This window comes from Dunckerocampus dactyliophorus, chromosome 7 (assembly GCF_027744805.1).
Source record: "Dunckerocampus dactyliophorus isolate RoL2022-P2 chromosome 7, RoL_Ddac_1.1, whole genome shotgun sequence".
Classification (NCBI taxonomy): Eukaryota; Metazoa; Chordata; class Actinopteri; order Syngnathiformes; family Syngnathidae; genus Dunckerocampus; species Dunckerocampus dactyliophorus.
Window position 1 is genome coordinate 3,198,910 of NC_072825.1, and position 20,577 is coordinate 3,219,486.

A 20,577-nucleotide genomic window follows, 5' to 3' on the forward strand; every position below is an offset into this window, starting at 1 on the left:
TATCTCCTATATAGTAAATAAATACATCTGTTTGGAACACAACACAACAAAATTAATAAATTGAAAAAGTCATGTAGCATGTGAACAAGGATATTTACAAATGATCATTTTCAGAACCATATTGATCATTGTAAAATCAATCCTATATTCTTCAATCACTGTCCATCTTTCCTGGTCTTGTATTTATGTGCGCACTTGTATTATTTTAGGTTGATGATCTGTATTGTTGACCGGACTCCGTATAGTCTATCATTCACCAAAGGCAATAAGGAAATGCTGCAAGACAGCCAGTAACTTCCTGTTTATATCGCCGCCTCACACAAAGAACCAATCATACGTCTTCTTCTTCATTATCTTGGCGCGCGGCATCAGAGTTCTTAGAGTTCTTACAGCCATTGGCTGCTGAAACAAAACGAAAATAAACGAGTAGTGACGATCCTCACCGCTAATAGTTCCGAGTAAAAGTATCAGTTTTCTCTCGAAAATATTGTAAAGGTCATCCTTAGCAGGAATAGTAAAGTACAAAAATAAAAACATATTACGGTAAGGAAGTTTATAAAACTGTCTTTTGGATCTGGGTTACATCCGATTTATTTGCACGCAGAAACTTAGTATGACTGTGAGGCTGTACTGAGACGAAGGTGGTATAAAAAGTAGGCGTGATTAGCACTACAATACCCAAGCTGCACCGCGGTAGGGTAAGTGCAACACAAATGTGCTGCTTGACCGACATCGTGCTTAGGCAGGTCGACATGGCACGCAGGCCTCAATATTAGTCAGTTTCACGCCCTTCGACACACAACTGCAACCGTAAGTGAACTATACTTGTGATTAAAGTGCGTTTTGTTAGCGAGACATACATGCCAACATTTGCGATCACCTGGACGTTAGCGGCTAGCAAGCAGCTAACCAGGAGCTAAAAGTCAAAAGTTAGCAGCAGTTTGACATATGGCTCAATAAAATACAGCGACACGACAGCGAACAAAAGGACGTTGGAACACTTTAGTTGACAAGATTTTTGGGTAAATTGAAGCCGCCGCCCGCACGTTGTGCAGTGACGAGCAGACCAATGTCAACTTTATTATGGCGCCCATGTGGACGAGTAAGACGTTGATACGATGTCCGTAAGCCCGGAATATATAACACATATATGCAATAGCAGCACGACGTTGATGTGCTTGTGGTCGCATAAATGAGCCGTGTTGGCTGTCCGGTAGCGGCGTGCGGCTTCATAAGATTGGATTTCAAGTCGGCACCATGAGCAGTGCTTCCTAGTGATGTACGGATCCACACTGAAACATGGGTACTTCCGATACCAGAACTTTATGCTCTTAAATCCATTCTTGCATGAAAATATCGAAACTTCAGTCAATTGAGTTAATGTATGCCTTTTGAAATGATGATCGATCTTAGTACAGTACAAATATTAAACTTTCCTCATAATCTTCATAAATTTTCTTCTTGTAAAGTTTTGACTTTATTCCCATAATACTGTAACTTTTTCCCCAACCTGATTTTCCAAACATTGTGTTGTTTCTCAAATTACAACTTAAAAATAATGTTTTTTCATTCATATTTCAACTCTGTGCTACTAAAGTGACATTTTTTTTCTCATAATGTTACTAGTTTATTCATGTGAAATTGCAACTTTTTTCTCGACAGAATGAATTTTTTTCCTCTTAATATTGCCTTTATTCTTGCAAAATTCCAGCTCTTTTTGTTCATTTCTGCTGCCCCCCCACCCCTCCTCCAAGTATTTAGTGGGTTTTAAAAGTCTCTACAGGACAGGAGGGCCAGCGGGAGGTCATTCCAAGGCCGTGGTGCCAGTGCTTGAAAAGATCTGTCACCTCGTGTGCTAAAAAAGGTGTGAGGGACCATCGGCAGGTGCTGCCCGGCCGACCTCGGGCCAGGAGCCGAGCCGTAGAGCTGGATCGAGGAAGCGGCATATGCCGGGGCCTGGCCGTGTAAAGCTCGGAAAGGAGCACAAGGATTAAGCCTGGCAGCAGCGTTCTGAACAGGTTGTGGTTGAGCCAGCTCCCTCTTGTTCACACATGTTAAGAGGCTGTTGCAATAGTCTACCCGGGAAGACACCAATGCATGGAGGATCAACAGGGATGCTCCAATCAGGATTTTATGCTGCCCATTCCGATACGATCATTCAGGACTGAAATCGACTGATACCGATCACATGGATAAATAATACATTTTTCAATGTTTTCATGAGTGCTATTGGCCATGGGTTCCGTATAAAGGGGAAAAGTCAGGACAATTCCAAGGTCCCTCGACAGCCAAGGGGCCCAAAAAATGGGTAATTACTAAGTTTGTTTCTTCTTCAAATGCCGCACTTTTTAACGTGCTGCCCCCGCACAATACATGTAGTTCCGTGGCATGTGTCGGTAGTTAAGTTCCACACGGCGGACATGATTGTTATTGTGGGGAAAGTGGGAGGACGACGCTGACAAAGACGTTAGTTAGGGCAAGACACTACACTGCTCGGTTTTTCACGGAAATCGGCCAATGCTGATCGGTGGCTGATAGATAGGAGCACCCCTAATGATCATCTCTGGTTCTTTGTTGGACACCGTGGGTCTCAGGCCCTGTTGTTTTTATTTTGGTGGGTAGGTTGGAAAAAAAGTGGCGTCACCACTGTCGGATTAGTAAACGGTTGCATCCAGACGGGAACGCATCACTGAGTGAAAAGGATGTAATACACAAGGCACACCAACCTGTGGCGCTGAGAACAGACACGCAGACGGAACCACATGGCATAGAAGAAGAAAGAATGCATGGTTCATGGTTCATGGTTCATGGTTCATGGTTTTAATTCATCTTGAACATGCATACAAGTCAAACAGTTGCACATCACACAATACAGTTCACAGTTTTGCATGTCCAAAAAGGAGTAGGAAGAAGCAAAGCTTATTTAATCCTACCCCTCATCAGCTTCACATCAATTGCAATACATTCACTCCCTCTTGTTCTTCCAGGTATGCTTTGTAAGGCTACATGACAATGTAGTGCGATCATAACAAGGTTTTCACTTACTAAAAGGAAGCTACAGGCATAATGATAACTGATAGAATGATTGAAGAAGTGTTTGATTGACAATGAATGAGTACAGACCATGTAGTCACCACAATGAAAAGTTAATAGTTAGTATAGTAATGGTTAGATGTTGTATTGTATGTACACAGTGGTTCAGGTCTCTTCTTCTTTGTATTTTGTGAACATCAACTGCTTGTACTTTTTCTTAAAATGGCTCATTGTTGTGCATTGTTTGAGTTCCTTACTCAATCCATTCCACAACTTGATTCCACATACAGAAATGCTGAAAGTTTTCAGTGTTGTCCGTGCATATAGGTGTTTTAGGTTAAATTTTCCTCTCAGATCATATTTCTCCTCTCTTGTTGATAAGAATTGTTTTACATTTTTCGGTAGAAGGTTATTGTTTGCTTTATGCATAATTTTAGCCGTCTGAAGGTTTACTAGATCCGCAAATTTTAATAATTGTGATTTTTATAAATAAAGAGTTTGTGTGTTCTCTGTAAGCAGCATTATGGATGATCCTGAGTGACCTTTTTTGTAGCACAGTTAGTGGCTGAAGTGCACTTTTATAGTTATTGCCCCATAACTCGGCACAATAAGTTAGATATGGTAATATCAGTGAACAGTAGAGCGTATGTAGTGCTTTTTGGTCAAGGACAAATTTAGCTTTATTCAGTATTGAGGTGTTTCTTGCCACTCTTTGTTTTACATTTTTAATGTGAGATTTCCAGTTCATCTTCTCATCTATTATAACCCCGAGAAATGTATTTTCGTTCGCCTTGTCAATGTCTACACCATCAATGTGTATTTGCTGGTACGTTTCCTTTTTACACTTACCAAATAGCATTACTTTAGTTTTACTGAGGTTCAGTGATAGTCTGTTTTTATCAAACCATCTTTTTAGTAGATTTAGTTCATCTGTGATTTGTTGTACTAGCTCTGGTGTGCTGTCTCCAGAACATAATGCGATTGTATCGTCTGCAAATAATACTAGCTTTAGGTCTCTTGGGACTTTACAGATGTCGTTTATATATAGATTGAATAGTTTTGGTCCTAGAATTGACCCCTGGGGAACGCCACATGATATGTTTAACTCCTCGGACGTATGTTCTCCTAGCTTCACATATTGCCTCCTGTCAGCTAAGTAGCTTTTAACCCAGTTCAAGACTAACCCTCTGATTCCATACCTTTCTAGTTTAGTGATTAGAATATCATGATTCATTGTGTCAAAGGCTTTTGTTAAATCCATAAATACTGCAGCCGTGCACTTTCTATGATCTATAGCATTGGTGATTTCCTCTGTAAGTTCTATCAGTGCCATGGAAGTTGAAATGTTGCTTCTGTATCCGTATTGACTCTCCGTGAGTAACTCATTTTTTTAAATAAAATTGTCCAACCTGTTATTAAATAGTTTTTCAATGATTTTGGAAAATTGTGGCAGTAAGGACACTGGTCGGTAATTTATGAATTGATGTTTGTTTCCATTTTTAAAGATTGGAACTACTTTAGCTATTTTCATTTTATTTGGGAATTGACCTGTCTGGAATGATAGGTTGCTAAGGTACGTTAGCGGTTGTACAATCTCATTTATAACCCTTTTTATCGTTTCCATTTCTATTCCGTTGCAATCGGTTGATGTTTTCGCTTTGAATTTGTTGACAATATCAATGATTTCCTTTTGTGTGACGTTAGTGAGGAACATGGAATTGGGATTCTTGTCAATGATCTCATTTCTTTCTTCTACTGGTGGGTAATTTGGGATCTTTGTTTCCAAATCCGGTCCAATATTTACGAAGTAATTGTTGAACTTTTCAACTACCTGATTCATATTATCATATTTATCATTTCTATCTATAAAATAAAGAGGGTAGTCTTTCTTTGCACCGTTCCATATAATACTGTTTAGAATGCCCCATGTTGCTCTAGTGTTGTTTTTATTCTTGATTAATAATTGACTATAATATTCTTTCCTACACACTCTCAGGATGTTTAACTTATTTTTGTATGCTTTATATATTTTTTCTGCTTCTTTAGTTTTTAGAATGATAAATCTCCTATATAGTGTATTTTTCTTCTTACAGGCATTTAGTAGTCCCTTGGTCATCCATGGCTGATTTCTCTTCCTTTGCTTATTAAATACTTCTCTCAGTGGACAATGTCTGTTATAGCACTTCATGTAGACATTAAGAAAGTTTTTATAAGCCTCGTTCACATCATTCTCACTATATACGCACTCCCATCTTTGTTTTTCGCGCATAAGTCCGTCATCTTCCGCTTTCCAAGGCTCGTCTATACTTGGGAGAATTAGAATTACTTCTACGAGTCCTTTTGGAGACAAAGTGTCAGGAGAATGTCGACCGTGGTGACTCATGTCCTTCCAAATATTCAGACATTATGTTGGCTTGTCGTCACAGCTCACGTGACGGCGACAAGGTGACGTCATCGTTCTCGTGTAGAGCTGTCTACACAAACGACAAGCCGGCGAGTTCAGATTTTCCCACTCTGGAAGACCTTTTTTAAAAAAAAAAAACAGCGTTTCAGGTCACCCAGAACGGCGTTCCCGTGTGGATGAGAGGCTGAAACCATAAAATACTTCACCAGTTTGACCTGAAAGCGTTTCCGTGTAGATGGCCCCTAAGTTCGGAGACGTTACGCAATTAAAAGAAGCAGTTTTCCCAATGTGTTTGCAGTGGTGATTTACTGGCGTGGACTATCATGACGTTATATTGCAACGGTATTCTCCACTTTTCCTTCTTATATAAACTACTTTGGATTTTTGTCAGTGTTGTGAAATTATATTCTTAGAATGTGCTGCGGCCTCACACTGGGCACCCCTGGTACATCCTATTGTAGAGCTTGCACAATATGCTGATATTATATATATATATATACACACACACACACACACACACACACACTGTGTGTATATATATGTTATTTCTTTTGTTTTTGGTTGTAGATGATTTGAATGATTTTTTTTTTCCCCCCTGTCTTCTTGCTGCAGTGCACCTTTTGCCCCCAGGAACTTTAGTAGAACTAAGCTGAGTGGCCACTACCCGATGATAACATCCTGTTTGAAGCCTGGTCGGTTGGTCTAGTGAAGTCCCAATGATGATAAAGACGACGGTTTAAATAGCAGTTCTGATTCAATCAGGACATTCATGGGTCACAGTCGATCTCCATGCAAGGTTTCACTGGGTGGGGTAGGGATTGTTGTGAGAAAGGTGAGGGAGGAGGAGCCAGTTGATGATGTCAAGGGAGTTGGGAGCACAGTCGGCATCAGGAAGACACTTTGCTGTCGTGGATTGAGATCCTGCAGTTCCCGCAAGGTCCCCCTGCTCACAAAGGGACTGATTGCTACTAATTGAAATGTTTTATTTTTCTCTCCGTCCACAGTGTTGCTGAAGGTGACAAGGGGGAAAAAGAAGAACATGACATTAATGCAGTGCATCCTCACCCGTGGCACCCTGCAAAGGGCGTCGGTGGTGCGCCGGTTGTTGGTGGGTGTCGCTGTCCAGGACCCGCCGCAGCCATTTTGCAGTTGCGCTCTCCTACGCCTAGCCCCTCCGCCTCACACGGGCTGGCACCGGTTTTCCACATCATCGTTCAGCATGGCAGCGCATCAGCCCAAACACCAGCCTTCAGGGGAGGAAACGCACTCCAGCTCTTCACCTCAAACGCCGCCGGATCAACGAGAGACAGCGGAGGAGGTGGACCCGTTGCAGGACAAGTCCATCGGCCTCGTTCAGAGATTTAAGAAGACCTTCAAACAGTATGGGAAGGTGATGATCCCTGTGCACCTCCTCACGTCCTCAGTCTGGTTTGGAACCTTCTACTATGCTGCTATGAAGTAAGACTTGATGATTTTATTTCTGACAATCACTGTAGTGCAATTAATTCCCTTTTTTTTTCCCCTCCCTTCCAGAGGTGTAAATGTGGTGCCGTTCCTGGAGATGATTGGTGTACCAGAATCACTTGTTGGGCTTTTGAAAGACTCATCCAGCGGTTACGCTCTGACTGCTTACGCCATGTACAAGGTCATTTCATTTCATGCATTTTCATCAACGCATACTAAGCAGCGTAGAAAATAAATACATTTGGAACCCGCAAATGATTCTAACATTCTTCCATGCGAGTTCTGTATGAGCTTGATTAATACAAGTACATGAAATCATGGAAATGGAACATTAATATGAAAATATTTCAAGCTCAGCTCTAATCTAGCGAATTTATGGCTGAAAAGAGCGAGTGCAGATTCAGGAAGTGGTGAAGTGGACGCCAATAGTGCGTGTTTTTAAAGGAAAAGTGCACTTTTTTGGAATATTGCCCATCATCCACAGTCCTTATGTGAGACATGAACAAATACGTCTTCTGTGCCTTCTAAAAATATGAAAACAGCTAAAAAGAGGCAAATAAGAATCCATGTAATGGGACACACTTTACTGGCGTAGTGACACCTCGCCACACCACAGCGGCTAGCGAGTAGCGTCACCACACACTCGCTCACAACGCCTCAGGCCACAAGCGAAAGGTAAAGCTCCATATTGGAGCTGCCACCACTGCTGCTGTGTTTTTGGGTTGTTTTTGCAAAAAAACAAAAACAAAACCCAAAAACAGGCGGGTTGGTTGACCTGGCAACAAGGTGTTGGTGTTTCTGTTGCTGACAGACTTGTGCTCCACACTTGAGGCCAGTAGTTAGCTAGTCTAGACTGTCAACCCAAATGAACTCCTAAAAAGACAAGCACCAAAGAAGAGAAAGGCGGGTGGATGTGCGTGAAAACGGTTAATAGTATTACAGTATTACAGTATTATTAATAGTAATACAGTGAAATTGAGAGGAAGTGTGAATATTTACTTTGCAAGTCAATTTTGGTCTATGCTTCTACATTTTCTGCTCGTGCTCCTAAAATTTGAAGTTAGGGTCCACTGTGCTCCTATTCAAAGAAGTTAGTCTGGAGCCCCGTGCAGGGACACATTTGATTGGTTAGACAGCTGCCATGCACGTTCTAAGCGCTGCTCGGGGACAAATCGGATTGGTGAAAATGTGCAGGGATGGAATGATGAATTTGCGTGATGGCAACACTGTGAAATCCTGGAGGTCTGTATGAAATGCTGGACTTGGATGACCTTTCTAATCCCCCTCGTGAGCCGTTTGGTGTTCACGTAGTGACCAGCCTGTCTTTGTCCTCTTGTAGATTGCCACGCCTGCCAGATATACAGTTACTTTGGGCGGCACGTCTCTGTCCGTCCAGTACCTTCGGAAGCACGGATACCTATCCACCCCGCCGCCGGTCAAAGACTACATCCAGGACAAGATGGAGGAGACCAAGGAGAAACTGTCAGAAAAAATGGAGGAGACAAAGGAAAGGTTTTCAGAGAAAATGGAGGAAACCAAAGGGCGCTTCTCTGAGAAAATGGAAGAGACCAAGGACAAGCTGTCTGAGAAGCTACAGGAAACCAAAGACAGGGTATCGGAGGGAAAAGCATTTTTTAGGAAGGAAAAATGAAGAAATGAGAAATGATTGCAGGTGACGCCTCAATAAATGAGCCAGTGAAGGTGTGAAAAGATGAGTGATTTGGGAGCACCTCTGAGACAGGTAAGACTTGGTCCTGAAGTGTCACCACCATCTGGCTCTTGTGCGTATTGTTAAGTTCATGTGCTAATTGTCCACACACGGTTGTGCCACGCAGCAGCTGCCCCTCCTCAGCTGAAACCAACAATGTATAAAGTTAGGTGAAGCCACTCACTGTCCCTACATGGCATTAGCAGGCTTGTTTGTGCCCCCGCCCTCCCAAAGCTGTAAACCTTGGGGAAACACTGCATGGCGGGAAACATGACACATTGAGCGGGTGGCTCAAAGCAAATACAACTTGAAGCTAATGGTTACACAACAGCATGTACTCACACAACCCCCAAGCCTTCTAAAGGCTGGCTACCACCTGGCGTCCTTTTGCAACGTAGAAATAAAAAAAATCACTTTCTCTAATGTATTTTAATCTGCTAGCCAAAGCTAATTCATGGCAGCGAAGCTACAGCCTCATGTATTTAATAGAACGAGATCATCTAATGATCCTCGTCATTGTCAAGCAGCACTCATTCGTGTTAGGAATGGGCGATATCAACGGTATGCGATGAGCAATTTGGCCGACGACGGGGCTTTTAATTCTGTCAGCCTGTTGCGATAATGCAGTTTAATGACGGACTGGCCGCAACAAGCTGCGGAGCTGAAGCATGTCCTTCGTGGTGCTGAGCTGCTCCTGACTTACCAATCCTCGTCTCAATGGCGGCAAACGGGTATCATTGTCTCTGTGAAACTGGAAGACGAGGGATAGCTGAGTGGTAAAATAAGACACTAACACGAGGAACGGGCTGTGAACAGGAAATGAGCAAGTAAATGAACAAGCGTCTAGAAAGGAAATAGTAGAGCATCTACTCTAACTGTAAACCAGAAACAACCTGCACGCTTTTTAGGATGCTTCTATTATCCTTTCAGTGCCAAAGAATATATCGTGATGCACACGCTTCATCAAAATGTTAAGACCAGTTGAACACCTGCAGGAATGTACATTAAGGAGGTTCCAAGTAGAGCTTTAAAATGCAAAAAGAAGAAACGGAACTGAGGCAAAAAAATGTTTTGAGTTAGTAATTTATTGCAAACAAGCATTAAAGTGAAATAGAATAGCATTAGGTGATCAAAGGTTTCAGTCCATAACTCAAAAAAACTCCAACCCCCCCCAAAATGGAAATAAAATGTATAAAAAGGAGTGAGTGATGAGGAGCTGTGCCATTCTTGGTAATGAGGTAAAAAATGGGGTTGGCATGCTTGATGCCAGTGTTTCCAGGAGGCTCGTGGCAATGTTGCTCCAGGTGGTGAACATGGCTTCACTGTCTGGAACTCATGTCCATTTTTTAAAATCCATCCTCAAATGTTCTCCATTGGATTTAGAGGACGGGAACACTGAGGATGGTCCAAAAGAGTGAGCTTATTCCTCTTTGTGACGTGCAGCGTTGTCCTGTTGAAAAAGCATTAGATGATTACCACACAGACGAGGGCCTTCAGTCGTGAGGGATGCCCCCTGCAACATCGGCACATAGCTGGCTGCCCTTTGACGCCCCTGCACAACCTGACGCGCCATTGTTCCATTGAAGGATCATGATGGCGCCCCCTCCACTGTGCCGTGTGGAAAACATCTCAGGCGGGATCTTCTTGTCATGTCAGTAACGTTGGAAGCCATCAGGAAAACTTTCTTCCACCTTTCAATGTCCCATGTTTGGTGCTCTCCTGCTAATTCCAAACGGGAAATTGTGTGGCCTTGAAGGAGACGAGGTCTGAGAAGACCTTTTTTTCTTTTTAAAAGTCTGATGGTTATCGGACTGCACTCGGCACCAGTAACAACCTTCATTTGGGCCGAGGATGGTCCCGTGTCTTGACGGACAGCCAATGGGATCATCCGGCTCATTTCTTTTGGGTCTACCACTTGACTTTTTTGCTCCATGAGCCTCAGGATGTTTTTCAGAAGTTTGAAATGATGAAATGTCTTACTGAGTCCAACCTCAGCAGCAATGGCGCGCTGCGAGAGGCCTTGCTTATGCAGCTCAACAATCCCACCGCCCTCAAAGAGAGAAAGCTGTTTTGCCTTTGCCATCAAGAGATCATGACCGTGTGAGTACCGGACACTAAATCACATTCAATCCACACTTTTTGCAAAGATTTTGCCTTTTTAAAAGCTGTGCTCTTAAACTTTTGATCTTGAATTGAATCAATGAATTGCTTACTCCTAAACATTCATTTCGTCTCACTCCCAGTTCTTCTTTTTGCGTTTTGAAGCGCTACTTGGAACCTCCTGTACATGTAAATCGCAGTATGGATTGTAGGCCGTATCGCCCATCCCTAATTCACATGATTGTGAGTGAGTTGATGGAAAAACGCATCAACAAGCATCGTGAAAGAGATGCAAAAATCCTGTTGAAGTCAAGCTGCAGATGAATAAACAGACAAGCCCATCAACAGTGTGTGTGTGTGTGCGTGCGTGCGTGCGTGCGTGCGTGCGTGCGTGCGTGCGTGCGTGCGTGCGTGCGTGCGTGCGTGCGTGCGTGCGTGCGTGCGTGCGTGCGTGCGTGCGTTATGTTCCTTTCCAAAGGACAATACTTGCTTTGTGTGTGTGTGTGTGTGTTTTCTCCAAAAGTTTAGTACTTTGTGAAGGAAGACTTTGGCATGATTTCAGAGGAGAGGAAGTGTGCTGCACATTGCTTCTACCTGGAGCCACCGAAGCGTATGAAGGAAACTCATTTAGGCCGCTCGTATGCGCGCCCTTGCTCTTTTGGTCACTCCTCAAAGCTCATGACCATACGTGAGGGTAGGTACCACGTTACTGCGGACCCCACACCAATTTGCCGGGGTGATCTCACGCTCCAGCCTTCCCTCATCCGTGGACTGGATCCTGAGGTAGTCGAACTCCTCCCCCTGTTGCACGACCCCAGTCCCGATGCGACGGTGCAGTCCACCCTTTTTCCAGCTGAGAGCCATGACCTCAGATTTTGGAGGTGCCAAGTCTCATCCCAGAAGCTTCAAAAATGACAAACATTTTCGCCTTGTTTTAGTCAGTTCCGTTTTAGTGAAAGAAATCAAATAAAAAAAGGACGTGCGAGTATTGGAAAGTGGAGAAGGACACAATGACTCTGTATACAAAGTACACCTGTAAAGGTCTACAGGTGAATACAAACTCCAATGTAGGTACAGCGTAGCTCATAAAAACAACATACACACGTGTGTGTCTTAAAATGCACCAGACGCGTTGGGGAATTTGCAAACGATCGGTATCACCGATACCAGCCTGAATTTTACTGGTGTCAATCGCGTACCCCACTGACTCGTACGAACTGGAGTCGGCAAAAGGAAGGCCGTTTCCCATCATGACTGAGCATTACAGCGCTGCCGGTACCAGGATGTTGCTGTCAAAATGGTCATCGTAGGGGGGGGTCATCGTAGGGGTCATCCGTAGAAGCGGAAGAAGATGGTCAATGTTGTAATTGGCGTTTCCGGTAAGTTGGAACAGTGCTACACCCTCGGGAACTAAGTACACCGTGTACGCAGTATATTTACTGACGCGTACTGACGGACGTACAGCGCTTCAGTATAACCGAACAGAAACGGTGAGATTTAAAAACCGATTCCAAGTGAGTTCTTCACAACCGCGCAGGAACGAAACAAAGACTGAGTTTCCCAAGAACAAGGAGAGCCAACAGAACTAAAGTAAAAGTACACAAACTGCCATTTATTTGGTGCTCTGAAGAGGAAATAATGCACTGCTGTGTTGTCTTTAAAGGACGTCAACACTCAAATATGAAGCCAGTCTTTTACAGCAGGGGGTAGAAAATAATACAGGAGGGAAGGAAACGCGTACGATGGGTTAGCTTTCATTTTCACACACACACGAGAAGAGAATGAGCCCTTTTTCCGTGGGGAGACGGGGCATTCTGCGTAGACCGGGGTGTCCAGAGTCCGGCCCGGGGGCCATTTCTGACCTGGCGCTTATTTAGAAATACAAACAAAAAAAAAACATAAAAATGGCCAAAATCAGAACACTTCCAAGGATGATTAGCGCCACACGGAAAAGGAAACTACAGTAATCCCTCGTCGCTTGGCGCTGAGCACGGTCAAAAATATGCATATTCAAGCAAATTTTACATGTTTTTGGCCTAATGAAGCATTTGCAAGCATAAAAATGACAGTTGAATGACAGTAAAATCCCCTTATAAAGGGCGCATTCAAAGACTGTGATATGTAGTGTCCTACACAGGTCACTAGGTGTCGATGAGACAGTAGCCACCACAGGAAGTACTGTACAGAAACAGGAAGTAAATAAACAAACTCTCAATGCTAACCTGTGTGTGTCTGTTATGTCTTATTTTCTCTTGTGTCTCCTATGTTGGCTAATAGGAGTGTAAAGGTGACTATAGGGGTGTTATTTCATGTCTAGAGGGCTCTAATCATGTTCAAAACTGTTCAGCAGGTCATGAACAGGTTTTCTATGCTGTAACTACAAAAATATTTGGTTTATAAATAAGGAATCCTACTTTGCATTCTGGAACCTACCAACCGCCATAAAGGAGGGATTACTGTATCGAAAAGTTAGAAGAATGTTATTCGCCTGGATTTGGATATTCAAGGATCATTAAAAAAAAAATCGATTATATACAGTATATGTATATATATTTTTTAATATTTGCCAAAAATGAGTTCAATTTTTAGATGTAGAATCAAAAACTTTGAATAAACGTGAATAAAAATCATTTGCCCACAAGAAAATGTGTTGAGTTATAAAATATGTATTTTGCAAATCTACAAATGAGTCACGAAAAATGTAAGTGTTGCGCGTTTACAGACGGACAATGGATGGCACTCTGGACACCCCCGTCTTGGGGAATGTGGTGAGGCTAGCTTGTGAGCGTGTGCGTGTGCGTGTCATAAATGCATTCTTTAAAGATCATTTTTGCGGTGTTATTAAAAGCAAAGAATATTAGAAAAGGAAAAGTGTGGAATCGGCCTTTCATCCTTGTCACTACACGGTTGTGCAGGGTGTCCCAAAACAAGTCTGGACACGTAGGGGGAAAATGCATGTATTATCCAGTTAGCAAAAATGTAAAAAGCTGAATTTGATATGAAAAATAAATACATGGTACTTTTTACATTTTAATTGTTTATTTATTATATTATTTCAAAATTAGAGATGCACCACATCTTTTTTACAAACCCATACAGACTAACTTTCTGCTTCTCAAGACCGATATGGTACCGATAACTTTCTTAGATCTACTTTATTGAGATGTAAGTGTAGTTTGTCCACGCCTGGAGGCAAGAAGGACTGCAGCAAATTAGGATTTGTTGATTTGTCCTAATGAAATATGACATTACCACTACCACATCACCACTATCAGGAGAACCAGAATATAGAGGGGGAGGAGCCACCTGCTGTGGCCCAGCAAGGTAGACTGTATTCGGGCACACACTCCGAGTAGCCGGTGTGACACGACGGAGGTTTCCGGCAAACCTTTTGCACTTTTCAAACATCATGGCGCTGGCGTTTCAGGTGGCCGATGAGGTTTTTTGTGGGTTTTTTCCCCCTCATCACAGAGCATTTGGTACACAACTAGCACATGAAATATCTTCATGGGAAAGTGAACGTTTGTTTACAAGTGAGCTCAGGGGAAGTTATAACAGGCTGTTAATGTCACCGGCAGGAGGAAAAAGGAGCGCTTTATTTGTGCACCCGCACCATATCTCGCCTCTGGAGCGTTTTTTTTTTTTTTAATTACCTGTTATAGGAGCTATTTTTAATGTTGTAGGATTTATCGGTATGACGTCATAAATCCTGATAATTAGGCCTGTCACGATACATTTTGCCGGTTGATAATTGTGCTACTAATTATCAATAATTGATGTCTTTATTTTTTGACACCATTATTTTCATGGTGTAATTCACATTTGAACCACTAGATGGTACTCAAGTATAGTGTACTTGCACGTGTGTGAGACATGAGCTTTGACACAGAAGTTGCCTGTACCGTATGTACAGTATGTTTTCGCAATGTAGCCAGGGACACTGTGAGCGCGCACCATTTTCACTGTTTTGTTTATATTTGCCGACTAAACGCCTCAGTTAAAACCCATATGTTCCCACACTGTCGCTGTTGAAACCATCGCCTCAGCGCCTGCATTCATGTTAGCGTATGCTGCTTCACGAGGCTAACTGCTAGCACTCTGTAGCCACTCACTAGTAGCCCCGCCTCCGCAAAGAACCTGAATGAGATGAGGGTTCACTCTGTCCGTTCATTGCAATATACAACCAATGCGCACAGACACAAGCAGAGTGAACCCTCTTGTCGCCCAACATGTGTGCCACAGACAGAAGAGCAGATGAAACACACGCACACTTGCACGTCAATTTATCCACGGCTCATAATTATACAGCTGTTTTTCTTATTGTTTGATTTATCACTTTATCAAATTATCGTGACAGGCTTACTGATAATTACCTTGAACCCCTGTCGTAAATGTTTCATTTGAATTATTAAAACATATATGTTTACTAATTCATTGTGAATGAAATTGAACGTTTGTATATATGTATATTTTATGTCCGGACTTTAGAGACACCCTGTATGGAGCAAAATATTAACTAAGCAAATTCTAAGCATACCGTCTTTAAAATAAAAACAAAAACAAACCACACACACATTTGACTGTTTGGCCTTTTAAAAATGTGCCACTGCCTTCTTGAAAGTCTTATATTGTGTGTACATTATATATATATATATATATATATATATATATATATGACATTATTCACAACATTTCTACCCATTGGGCAGGACATGTGCATCATATATATTCAAGTTCTATACAGCACCTTACAAACAAACAGAAAAGCACCGTTGGAAGTCAGGCACAACGAAGGTGGGAGCTTTTTTTTGAGTGCAAGTGGTTCCTATGTCTGCTCCACACACACACACACACACACACACACATTTTGTGGAAAGGATTTGAGGTGACATTGCAAAAATAGACTCTCTTGTACACTGAGGCCACATTTGTACGAGAACTGACATGTCACACTGCCCCCTTGAGGCAAGATACTGCAACTGCCCACAAGAAAGCGTCCCGTCAAGATTCCAAGGCGCAGCTCGACCTCACTCCTCCGTCGTCTGCTCAAACGTGAACATGAGGCACCTTAAAAAACAAAACAAACAAAAAACAAAACCAACACACACGTAATTGTAACATGCAAAACTCCTTGCAGGAAATGTACACGCCACCGCCGAGTGGACAGAAGAAAAGCAGGGAAAATCAACAGCGATAAGAAAGAAATGTGCACCAGGAAGCAACAAGTAGCAGCAACAGCAATAGCAGCAGCAATGTAGCGCGCGCGCACACACACAAACACACACACACACACACACACACACGGACGCGTTAAGAATCCGTTTCAACTGACAAAAATATTCTCAGTCAGACGTGAGCGTTTACTACTTTACAATAACTCGGATTCTCAGCTCGTTAAGGCCTCCATGCCGATACCGTCCATATGCTGGAACAACCGATGCAAGCCCCAGGGACATTTTCCACCCACAGCTCTTTTTTTTTTTTTTTTTTTTTTTAAATCAGCCCGCGCAGCATAGTAATCCCTCGCCGCTTCGCGCTTCAAATTTCACGGCTTCACTCGCTTCAATCACACTTGTCAAACAAACATGAATAAATCACAGTTTCATGGTTGAATACGGCCTATTATTAGCCCAAAAATATGCGTATTGAAGCAAATGTGATGTTTTTTTGTTCCTAAATGAAGCCGTTTCAAGCATAAAAATGGCTAAGTGAAGTAAATCAAAATATACTGTAAGACATTCCGAGACGTGATATGTAGTATTCTACGCTGGTCACTAGGTGTCGGTAATGTTACATTGATGAGACGATAGCCCCCACAGGAAGTACTGTCCAGAAAACAAGGAGGTGGACGTGTGAGTCTATTGAAGAAGGTGAACATGTGAGTCTATATTATGTCTTATTTTCTCTTATGTCTCCTGTATTGGGTAATAGGAGTGTAAAGGTGACTATAGGGGTGTTATTTCATGTCTAGAGGTCTCTAATCATGTTAAAAAGCACATTTAGAACAGGTTTCCTCTGCTCTAACTAAGAAAATATTCCATTTCTAAACAAGGAATCCTAGTCGATGGAAATTCCTGTATAGCTAACGCGTGATTAGTAGAAGCACAACACCGTATGGGACGCGTTTGGACACAGTTAAGGTCTTCTTGCCATCATTGCACGTGTCCTGTGGACAATCAAAGTACTACAAAGAAATACTTGTTGTACGAGCATGGCGCTTTTGAGATACAGTCTCTGCTTGCATTCGAGGGGTTTGGCTGATTCGGCGTTATCCAGCACACGGACGTTAGCGCTGTGTGGGGGCTGGTCGGGTATCCGATGGAAGCAAGCTGGAAAGAAGAGACAAAGCAGAGTGGAGGAGACGGCAACAACGAGCAGAGACCAAGGCTAGAATTTCTAAACCCTCCTCAGCCCTTTCACTTCAACCCCATGTAGACTAATCCCTCGGAACGCTAATGCGATCGCTCCTCCAGAGTTACATTTGGGATGCGTATGTGTAGTATGTGTGTTCAGGGGGGAGAGAGACGGGGAATGACGACCAAGTGAGGTTACCGGCAAGGCATGCTGGGTAACTTCCCAGCATGCCTTGTGGGTTATACGTGAGTAAAAAATGGTATTGTTTTCCATGTAAATTAGTGCGTAAGCGATACCCGCATAGGCATTTGGGTTGGTGAGTTTTGCCCACGTAGAGCAAATCAATGTAAAATAAAGCACAAAATGGCGGGTTTCCTCACAAATACAAATGTTTTGGCAAAAGATGTTCTAATATGCAAGGATTCTGTTCATAATTTTCATGGATAAAATTTCTAGCAGTCCAGTTTGGGGGCCCTAGGATTTCGTCTCTGCTAATTGTAGACGATGTTGTCCTGATGGCCTCATCCGGGATGAGACTCAGCACCTCCAAGCCCGAGGCCATGGTTCTCAGTCGGAAAAGGGTGGATTGCACCCGGGGGTTGGGAGTGAGGTCCTGCCCCAGGTGGACTCGAGGTCTTGTTCACGAGTGAGGGAAGGTTCTGCAGTGATGTGGACTCTGCATCGGTCCGCTGAACCAAAAGGAAAATCTCTCGATCGAGCGGTGGATCTACGTTCCTACCCTCACCTATGGTCATGAGCTTTGGGTAGTGACTCAAAGGACAAGATGGCGGGTACAAGCGGTCGAGATGAGTTTTCTCCGTAGGGTGTCTGGGCTCTCACTTAGAGATAAGGGGAGAAGCACTGTCATCCAGGAGAAACTCAGAGTAGAAGCGCTGCTCCTCCGCATTGAGAGGAGCCACATGAGGTGGCTCGGGCATCTGGTCAGGATGCCTCCCGGATGCCTCCCTGGGGAGGTGTTCAGGGCACGTCTGACTGGTAGGAGGCCTCGGGGAAGACCTGAGACACGTTGAAGAGACTGCGTCTCTCAACTGGCCTGGGAACACCTCAGGATCCACTAGGAGGAGCTGGACGAAGAAGCAGGGGAGAGGGAAGTCTGGGCTTCTCAGCTTAGGCTGCTGCCCCCGCGACCCAAACTTGGATAAGCGAAGGAAGATGGATGGATGGAAAATGTTCAAATTTGCGGGGTTGCGAATGTGAATAGTAAGGATCCACCGCATTGGGGAGGGCGGACTCATTTGGAAGCTTTCTATTATGAAGGTTTATGAAAAGTGACTGCAGAGGAGCGATTGCAATGCAGCTATGCCGAGCGTGCGCACGTGTCACGCCAGAGGACGGGAAGCGTAGGGAACTTGGGCACGGATCAAGAGCACGCACGCTACCCGAATGTGGTGGACTTTAGGGTGGGGGCCCAAGCACGACCTAAGATGTATTGATTTATTGACGGTATTTGTCCTCACGATAAGAGTTGGGTGACCCACACCAGGATTGTGGTGTTGTAAGGCAGGGGTGTCCGCAGACGGACAAATGAAAGGACACATTTTGTACATGAAAAAGATCACATTCATGATTCATACATTATGCATGCCATGGGCCAATAAACAGCAAGCTGCGGGTCGCACTTTGGACACCCCCGTGCTAAGGAGTTCTCGGCTAGTTAGAATGCGGGCTGGTTGGTCACACAGCAAGTGTTGTGAGGCAGATGAGGTTCCAACCATCAGGCCAGGGGACGACCCGTCACATGGTAGGCTGGGTTGGAGTATTTCTTTACCGTGACAAAGACTTACGCTTACAATGCTTGTTCTTTGCTCCCTAAATGCATTTGGGGCTCGAGTCCATTGGCCAAACAGAAAACTGAATGAAACATTTCCCTTGTTCGGTTACGACAAAAAGATAGTGCAACTTTTAGATCACTTCTGAACCGTTCCTCTCCCTTGGCACCGAGCGTGTTTGCCATCCACTGAGGCCCTGGCTTTGTGCACAGACCCTGTCCAAAAAGTCCGGGGGGGGACAAAGTTTCCCCCAATGAGGATCAAGTCTTCATGCACTTCAGGCAGCGCGTAATCCTGCAGGACATCAGAAGGTGAATGAGAGAGTCTTTCCTTGATTTGTTGTTGCTAATTTGTGCATGGGGGACGAGGGACAGCGAGAGAGACCAAGGTAAGACCAAGGTCAAGAGTTCTTTGGGTGGTCCCACGTGCTCTTTTCCTCACACCAGATCCTCAGGTTGGCCGGCCTTCGCCTCGGCAGGTACTATTGTGCTTTCGGACTGGTTCTGCTGCCGGATCGTCCTGCTCTCAGGCCCCCCGCAGCCCCCAACTCTCTGGTTATTGCTTTGCTGGTGTAGAAAGAAGGTTGAGCCGGGGTATTGGCTAATCACCTCGCTGTACGCGGGCGGGGGCCCCTCCATGCGCCCGTGACTGCTGGAGTTGGCTACACTAATGCCGGAGTTACTGCTCGGCGGCCTCGGACCTCCAGAGCCCCCGCCAGCCCCAATGTCGATCAAGTCGCTGTGGTAGATGGTCCGGTTCGGCGGCGCCCTGACCGACTCTCTGTTGAGTTCCATCTGCTGCTCGGGGTCGCGAAGCTGCAAGGTGCAGGGACCCTGGTACGGTGGGGGCTCCTCGCCGTCCGACAGCGAGATGGTGGGTGGCAGGTCGATCTGGTGCTGCAGGTACGGGTAGGTGGGCTGGAAGCGGCTGAAGCGGTCTCGGTGAATGAAGGCAGGAGCGGTGTAGCGATCCCTGGCCTGGGGGGAGCATGATGCCAGAGAGACGAAGAAATGAGGATGAAATATTTGATGCAGTATTCTTACGCAGACATGTCGCAAAGCATGCTGGGAAGCCCACATTCACACTTACGCAACAGGTACCCGCCTAGTCCATGTGGTGCACGTGTCACTTATGTCAAGTCAATGTTGATGTACCACACTGCTGATGGGGGTGGGGGGGCATACAACTTCATGTCAAAAAATCCCAACTATCCCTTTAAGATCAACGTCACTCTTTGCTCTTTCCTCCTCATTTTTGATGTTTTTTTTCCCCAAATATTTCAACTTTATTTTTAAATAATCTTCATGAATTTTCTTCTCATGATATGACTTTCCCTTAATATTATAACGTTTTCCCCCCAACTAATTTTCCAAAAATGACAACCTTATTTTGTTATGTTTGCTATAAAAATCATGTTATTTTTCCACATAATATTACACAATGTTTCATTTGATTTTTCTTTTAATATTTGGACTTTCTTCTTGTAAAATGACTGCTGATTTTTCCACGTTCTGCTGCTGTCATTGCTTATTTTTTATTGAACAATATTTTTAGAATGTACCGGGGGCCGCAAATGGCCCTGGGGCCGCACGTTGGGCACCACTGCAGTAGCGGAAGCACAAGAAAAGAGCTTGTGGACGCTAATGAGATGAGGAAGCGAAAGGAGAGAAAGGACAGCAAGAGCTGATGGAGCATAGCCAAGCAGGCCTGCTCTCAGACGGCTG

At 44.0% G+C, this 20,577-nt stretch overlaps 2 protein-coding genes across 3 annotated transcripts in view; one reads left to right on the forward strand and one right to left on the reverse strand.

The window, feature by feature from the left end:
• Nucleotides 1-686: 686 nt before the first annotated feature.
• On the forward strand, nt 687-15,307 carry fam210aa (family with sequence similarity 210 member Aa). The gene is made up of 4 exons (XM_054780874.1): nt 687-810; nt 6,442-6,895; nt 6,971-7,082; nt 8,241-15,307. The coding sequence occupies exons 2-4, from the start codon at nt 6,477-6,479 to the stop codon at nt 8,550-8,552; spliced, it is 843 nt and encodes a 280-aa protein (XP_054636849.1). The 5' UTR covers nt 687-810; nt 6,442-6,476; the 3' UTR covers nt 8,553-15,307.
• LOC129184698 (low-density lipoprotein receptor class A domain-containing protein 4-like) overlaps nt 12,302-20,577 on the reverse strand; it is a 39,233-nt gene continuing 30,957 nt past the window's right edge. Inside the window, exon 5 of one of the 2 annotated variants that reach the window (XM_054780876.1) lies at nt 12,302-19,830. In XM_054780876.1, coding sequence (XP_054636851.1) covers nt 19,291-19,830 — 540 coding nt within the window. In that variant the 3' untranslated portion in view covers nt 12,302-19,290. The remainder of the gene's footprint in view (nt 19,831-20,577) is intronic. The other variant, XM_054780875.1, reaches the window with a different exon arrangement.